The following is an 8,306-nucleotide window of genomic DNA, read 5'->3' on the forward strand; positions in this document are numbered from 1 at the left end:
CGGATGATGAAGAAGTTATTGATGCAGTACGACGTTGGCTCCGACATCGAACAGTGGAATGGTACCGTGCAGGCATACAGGCCCTCATTTCAAGGTGGTGTAAGGCCATAGCATTGAATGGAGATTACGTTGAAAAATAGTGTTGTGTAGCTAAAAGATTTGGGAATAACCTGGTGTATTTCAATGCTGAATAAAACAACCCCTGTTTCAGAAAAAAAAAATGTGTTGCATTACTTATTGAACTGCCCTCGTACAATAATTAATATGAAATACAGCAAAAAGAAGCATAGGCTGAATGCAGTAAATGGAATTTACATGAATAATTTATAGCATACCAATTCTCTACCACTGGAGTCTTCCTACTCACTTTTGTTGTATACACATTGAGAAACAAACAGTCTTCTGATGTATCATTAGTGTTTTGTGTTGAAGGACACCTTGAACCATCCTTTGTTGCATTCTTTACACCATCCCATGGCCCAACTGGCACTGGTGACTGTAAAATTCAAAGCTTAGAGTGAAAAACTATGTTATCTGCTTACTTATGTATAAATGATGTATAATTTATTATTTCATCAAGTGTAATTTGATGTATGAATAGCATTAAGTAGTATAGTAAAGAAAATAATTAATGTTTGAAAACATAATATGCATGATAAAAAAATCTACTCACCAAGAAGCAGCAGGAGAAAAAAACATAAAAGATATTTAACATGCAGGATTTTAGAGCCAGTAACTCCTTCTACTGGAAGGAGGGTCGAAAGGAAAGGAAGAGGGATGAAGGAGAAGGACTGGTGAGGTTCAGGAAAAGGGGAGAATACAAGAAAGTCACCCAGAACACTGGTCATGGAAGACATACTAGATGGCATGTGAAGGAAAGACTAATTGCTGGTCTCTGCAAAAGCTCATATTTGAAAACTTGTGAACTTAAAGATGGAAGAAAGGGTAATAAGCAAGACAGAGATTACTGAACAAACACCAGGAAAGAGTCAATAAGAACAGAAAGTGAAGTGCATTGTTAAGTGGCAGACAGACTGGGTGGGGTAATAAGACAGGATGGACATAATTTTAGGAGGTAGCAAAGTTTTTGAGAACTTCACAGGCAGTAACTGGTATTACAACTTGTGCATGGTTCTTACCATCCACCTGGCCTAAATGTACATTAATTTCTATAGTCACAATTTCTTTTTAGTAGATATTCCTTTTATTCCCCCACTTTATTTTCTGACCTGTCTATTTTTCCCCAACACCTTTACCTGCCTCTCATGTATAATGCACTTAGCTTTCCACTCTTATTGACACTTGTGTGATGTTCATTCAGTACTATCTGACTTGCTTATTACCATGTCTTCCATCTTTAAGTGCTCAGGTTTTCGAATTTCATCTGGCACAGGCACTAAAATCAGTCTTTATTTCTCATCCCATTCAGTAAGTCCATATTCTCACCATTTTGCTGAACCTCACTAGTGCTTTTCTTTCATCCCTCTTCCTTTCCCTTCAAACTTCTGCCAGAAGGAGCTACTGGCTTCAAAAGCTTCTCCATTTCCATATCTTTTATGTGTGTTTTCTCCTGTTGCCACTTGGCGAGTAAATTTTTATCCGTCTACTATATTTTATTTTTGCTACAGTGTACAAATCAAGATTCTAAGATTTCCCATCTTTTGTAAGGTACACTTTGACTTGCACTCTTTCTTCATAAGATCTAAGGTACATAATGAGTGCGTAAATGAATCAGATCAGACATTTCATTGGGCATACATGCTTTCATATCATGCTCCATAGCCATAATTATAGAAAGTTAGAGCATATATAAAAAAAAATCTTTTTAAAAGTCAATCTAAAGCAATTTACCTAGCTTTCAAAGCCAAATAAAGTGAGATGTTTAATGTATATAATAAATTAAATAATGAGGCAATAAAAGAAGTAAGCGGCACAAAACGTTTAGGGACTATTAACATACCTAGATTGGGAATTGAAGTAGCTTAAAATGAATGGGCAAATCTGTTGGGATCATTGGTATATACAGTGTACAAGAGAGAGCTCTTCTCATGCAGGATATGTGAACCAAATCAGGTAACACAATGGTTAGCACATTGGACTCGCATTTGGGAGCACAGTGGTTCAAATACACATCTGGCTGCCCCAGGCAAATGCAGGGATCGTTCCTTTGAGAAGGGCATGGAAGATTTCCTTCTACATCCTTGAAACATTGTGAGCTTGTGTTTTGTCAGTAACATCCTCAATCTCAATGTGATGTTAAATCTTAACCTTGCTTGGTTGGATATGTGAGGATAGTATTTTTCAAATTTACAATCTGTAAGCAGATAGAATTACAATGTTTCAGATGATTCAGATTCCGCAATGTGATTAGTAATCCAGTTAAAAACCAATAAGCCATAAACACAACGTTCTAGCTTTATGTCAAAACTAACTGTGAGGAAGAAAACAAAAAAGCACATAGTTGTGTAATCAATTTTTGTTTAAAATTATATATAAGAAGAAATAATATGTAAGGGAGAAACAATATGCTTAATGTTTAAATGTCGTGCTATTGTAGTTAAAATTAAGGGGAAAATATGAAGCCACACATTTTCATAGCACAGCACATGCTTTCTCAGTTTGTTTTAACAGAAGATCTGCACATTGTTGTTTAAGAAAATATATAGCAGGGTGTCCCATTTATCTTAACCAGCCTAAATAACTGTTTGTGCAGATGAAAATTACAAAATGTCTAAAGCAAATGTTCTTTTGCCGTCAGGGAGACATCAGTCAGTATGATTGCCTTCATTGTAGATTTGTTTTTTACAAACATATGAACAGCGGTATGACTTTTTTAAATAGCACCCTGTATTTTTTATTCGGTAAGACATTTCCTCTCCTCAAGACCTATTCAAAACTGTATCACAGTGCACCTTTCACTGAAACACAACATTCCATTGTAGCTTTGTTTTTTACAGTGATATGAACAGTGGTATGACTTTTTTAAATAGCACCCTGTATTTTTTATTCAGTAATACATTTCCTCTCCTAAAGACCTATTCAAAAATGTATCACAGTGTACCATTCACTGAAATACAACATTATTAATTACATAACACAACACTGATGTTACTGCTCCCAGCACTTAGTGCAGGTACTCGGGGTAAATGGAACACATCCAACTGCTGATGTTGACAGAGGACAAATATGAACATAAGTAGAATGCACACTTGTCATTCTGTCAACCATCATCAGTCGAAGAGTTGTGTGAAGAGAATGTACACCAACGAAGAGAAGGTAGAAATGCTACTCATCTATGGGGAATGTACGTAATTACAGAACAGTAATTGCAATACTGATTTCTTATGTATAGGTACATTTAGTACAGTAGTTAAGTCATCTTAAATACTGTTGTGCATAGTAGGCATACAGTAAAGGCTGTCCTTCCTACAAACTGCATTGACATAACATTTCTTTTGTTGTGGTTGTTGTTGTTGTTGTTGCTGATGAAGGAAGGCGAAATGCTACGCAGGCAGTGGAACTGTGCAGAGAGCGATATCCTGACAAGAACCCATATTCCTGAGATGTTTTCTCATCTTGTTGCGACACTTCAGGAAACGGGAAGTTTCAACTCACGACAACGCAATCATTGTAGCACTCGCATAGACAAAGCTGCCGAAGTTACTGTTCTTGCTTCCATTGCTATGAATCCACATGTGAGCACACGACAGCTTGAACGTAAGATTGGCATTCCTAAAACCAGTGTACATCATATTGTTACACATCACTGGTTCCACCCTTACCATGTACACCTACATCACGAATTGCATGGGAATGATTTCCAGAATCATGTACAGTTCAGTCAGTGGGCACAGCAGCAAATCCTCACCAACCCGAACTTCTTCTCCGATGTTCTATTTACTGATGAATGTTCCTTCTCAAAAAAAGGACAGGTAAATACAAGGAACATGCATTACTGGTCCAGTGACAACCCACGATGACTTAGACAGGTGGTACATCAGCGTCAATGGAAGTGCAAACGGCACAGCATATGTCAACCTCCTCAGACGAATTATTCCTCCTCTTCCTGATGAAGTGCCGCTAAGAACCAGAAAGCTTATGTGGTAATAACACAATGGATGTCCAGCACATAATGCCTTGTGTGCACATCGTGTTCTGAACTGAAGTTAACCTACCAGATGGATTGGTCAAGGAGGAACAGTTACTTGGCCTGCTAGGTCTCCTGATTTAAGTCCTCTGGACTTTATTCTTTGGGGATGCATTAAAGATGTTGTCTATCGTGATATTCCAACAACTCTAGAGGACATTCAGGAACGTATCTTGCTTGCTGGTAATTCTCTTCAGCAGACAACACTGGAAGCAGTAAATAATTCTTTCACTCAATGAGTGCACCAGTGTATCAGAGACCAGGGTCACCACTTTGACCACCTTTGAATGTTCTACTCCTGGGCAATGGTATAGGAAAGTCAAAGTCAATTTTGTGTTGTATCTTTACTTGGCTTTCAGTTGTTTTCTGTCAACTCCAGCAAGTGGATGAGTTTGTGATCCAGGGCTAAAAGTCTATGTTGTGTTATGTAAGTAATGACGTTGTGTTTCAGTGAATGGTACACTGTGATACATATTTGAAAAGGTCTTTAGGAGTGGAAATGTATTACTGAAAAAAATACAGGGTGCTATTTAAAAAAGTCATACCACTGTTCATATCTTTGTAAAAAACAAAGTTACAACAAAGGCAATCATGCTGATTGATGTCCCCCTGATGGCTAAAGAACATTTGCTCGAAACATTTTATAATTTGCATCTGGACAAACAGTTATTTAGGGTGGTCAAGATAAATGGGACACCCTGTATAGTACCAGTTTGCTCGAAACATTTTATAATTTGCATCTGGACAAACAGTTATTTAGGGTGGTCAAGATAAATGGGACACCCTGTATAGTACCAGTGTGTATATATATTTTGCTCCATATTTTATTAGAATATTGTGTAAAAATTTTAAGTAAATCATTCAGGAACTTTTTGAGAAATTTGGTAACATCATTAAACAACATCTTGTCTTTATGTATTAGTATAGATTAGTGAGCATTAAATATCAAATTAACCAGAGTCCTTGGGCAAAGAATACATAAACAAATAAATACATACACTTGCTAGGTATGTGTGTGAACATTCTTTCATTCGTTAACACAGTATGGGACAGAACCCTAAGTTATGTGGAAGAGGTGACATTATAAATCAATTGGCAGATGCAGCCGGCAACAAATTACAGTTAGTGCTGGTATGTTTACTGGGATTAAGATTAGTCTAGATTACTTTGTTATATGCAGTATCTACACCAACAGAAAAAAAAAAAAAAAACAGCTCGTGTAATTTGAAAGAGAGTCACTGCTCTTCTTCTTACACCACATAGCTGCTATTTTTATGTAATAATTCAAATTAAGTATTTATATAACTTTGCTCAAAACATTATCAGCTACTATATACCAGGGAAGTTAAAGTCTTTTTACTGTGAAAACCAGAGTTAATTGGAATTTACATCTCTGAATCCAAATATTCTGATAACTTATGGAAGGAATGGCTAATGAGGTACTCTTTAATTTCAAATATTTGGGGATTTTTAATTTTTTGCCTGGTATCTGCCTGTAGATAATTAGGGAAATTTGTATCAGAACATTTAACTTTTCTTCAAAATTTGGCATTTATTTTACTGTTTCAGTTGCACAGTTATTTTTATGATTGCTGGTTTCAGTGTAGTAGTGGTGTAAGAAACCTGCTGTAACCCCATGGACATGGAACTATACATCAGAATGTTAGTCAACATACAAATCAATGTGCAACAGGGATGGTGAAATAAAGGATACATTTTGAATCTCAACACAGTTGCAGAATCTCTCAAGACGAGTAAGTTAGCAATAATAAGACTTCTACGAACTTCCTACATGCTGAAATAATTGTAGAACAGCAACTTCTATTTATCATTACAACGAAAAACTGGCCAAAGTTGCAAATTTCACTTATTTTATTCACTCGATAACTAGTTTTGGGCGCTGTTACTGTTCGTTTGCACATTTTTGACATGGTTTTTGCATTCTCGGAAATAACAGTTTGACTGTCTGTTATGATGTTTCGAAAACGGATCCCGGCCCAATATTAGTCACCGAGGGAATAAAAAATGTGAAATTTGCAACTTTGGCTGGTTTTTTGTTGTACTGAATAAAACTTATGTCAGAACCACAGACTTAAACACATACGCTATGTGGAAATTATTTGTACTTCCAGTTTTGTGGCTGTGAATTGCATGTGCCTACCTACATTTACTCCCGTTATTAATCAGAAATATCATTTGGTAGTGTGGCAAATAAGTGCAAGTGAAGAATGTTGTAATACGTCTACTGCTTGCACAGCTCTTTTAAGTCTTGATTAAAACCGCCCAAATTCTAAGCTGGGTGGGGTGGCGACATCTCACAGTTTTCATAGTTCACAAGAAACTGCTCTGGGTACACTAACTTGTTCTGGCTTTAGTCTAACTGTTACTGGATTGATACATGTCTGTTTGACAGCTAGGATGTGAGTTCGGTTTGTGAAGTTTTTATTAAGGGGGCAACTACCCTCCCTTCCCCCAAGCAGGGGACACCCTCGAGAGCTGGCCTTCTGTATAAAATAAATCTATCTCGCCCTGCAAAAGATCCCACCATCCCTTTCCTGTCGACTTCTTTTTCTCTCTTTTACGTGTTGTAGACGAAAACGAATTCGTAGTATGCGCTCCTATTCTCTTGCAATGCTGCCAGCCTAAACTATGAAAAGATAACTGGACAATGTTAATTCATCTCTGCCATGCAGAAGAGCAACTATAATTTTAAAATTGGCCAGCAGAGGTAATGGACACTTAAATATTTTTTGTAAACTGGAAGTACAACATACCATAACTGAACAAAACGAGACAAGAATCAACATTCAATGTTAATTAAAAAATACTTCTAGGTTGGCTACGCCCAACACTCTTACACTGTTTGCCCGGCAACATTTTGACTTTCGTCGATCCTGATTTAGTGAACCAAAGATAAAATGAATAAGCACCGTAGTAGTACCTTGAAGCGTAGTTCGCCGACGGGCGGCTGTGCGTAACGCACTCCACGGAAGGAAAATATCGATTTGCCATCTAGGGACTGCAGTATGCTTCCCCGCAGACGGCCTAAGGACGTCTGAACCTCGGGAAATTCCGACGCTGACGTCGACGTCGTCTTGTTCCTACAGTTAGAAGGCGATCTGCCCCTGCCCGTGTTCCTACCGCAGGCGACGAGGCCCACAGCACATAGCAGAACAGCGAACAGAGCTTCTCTCCTCATGTCTACTGCAATACTGAGCTGCGCCCGCTGTCGCCAGCTGCTGCCCGTGTTGCCGACGCAATAGTTCCAGGAACCGCGCGCAACACTTCCAAGAGTTCCCTTCTGGCGTAGCTAAAGTCGTACTTGGCCATAGATTTCAGACAAGCGCTGAAAAAACACCACCTTGCTTCCAGTTTTCAAGTAAGACAAACGGAATGCGATTGCTGTATGTCTTACTGGAAACGTTCACCATTGGCTGAAATTTATGATGTATCATTTCACACAATACATTTTCGGTTGAACACTTAATCAAGAGACGTATAAAGCATTTAGACAACCATATGGTCCCCAGTCATGACGAAAGCGAAGATCTTGGGACTTTTTTAATGTAAGAACTCTACCTATATCAGCCACACGAGTTCATTACAGTACAAACAAAACCGGAATCCACTGATCGTTATGAGGTAATTACGTTTTACAATAGACGCCTCCACATTTGTTTCCTTGTGATGCACTCCACTCCTACAGATGCCATGATAATAAAAGCAGTGAAAATGCCTTTAAGAATCGGACGAAAGCTTTTAGCTCGAAAGTTCCTCCTAACAAAACTGCAAGAACAGCAACTCAAGATATATTTTATTTATTTCTTTATCCCTTCTTAGACAATAAATATTGTATGGATGTTTGAAACATCGCAACACTTACATTTTATACAACCAACTGCCAGTACAAATATATATCGGTGTATAGAATATTCACTGCAGATGGTGGAAGAATCTATAAGTGTACCGGTACTGTTCTTATATACCCCGTCTGAGCACAGCTACTGGAATTCCTTTCTGGCTGGCGTAACGTCTCAATTAAACTATAAGTACGTTATTGCAACTTGGTACTGGAAGACAATTCGAACTTGTCATTAACCTTGTAACATACTGGATCACACGTATGTCTCCGGATTCTGTGTAAATTTGCACAGATGTA

General features: G+C 37.9%; 1 protein-coding gene across 1 annotated transcript in view; it reads right to left on the reverse strand.

Annotated features, from left to right (window-relative positions):
- The window catches only part of LOC126458261 (esterase E4-like), a 108,682-nt gene extending 101,311 nt beyond the window's left edge, over positions 1 to 7,371 (reverse strand). Inside the window, exons 1-2 of the mRNA XM_050095186.1 lie at positions 7,089 to 7,371; positions 368 to 496 (exon numbers count right to left, since the gene is read on the reverse strand). Of these exons, the coding sequence (XP_049951143.1) occupies positions 368 to 496; positions 7,089 to 7,346 (387 nt within the window). The 5' untranslated portion in view covers positions 7,347 to 7,371. The remainder of the gene's footprint in view (positions 1 to 367; positions 497 to 7,088) is intronic.
- Between the last annotated feature and the right edge of the window lie 935 nt (positions 7,372 to 8,306).

Source organism: Schistocerca serialis, chromosome 2 (assembly GCF_023864345.2).
Source record: "Schistocerca serialis cubense isolate TAMUIC-IGC-003099 chromosome 2, iqSchSeri2.2, whole genome shotgun sequence".
Classification (NCBI taxonomy): domain Eukaryota; kingdom Metazoa; phylum Arthropoda; class Insecta; order Orthoptera; family Acrididae; genus Schistocerca; species Schistocerca serialis.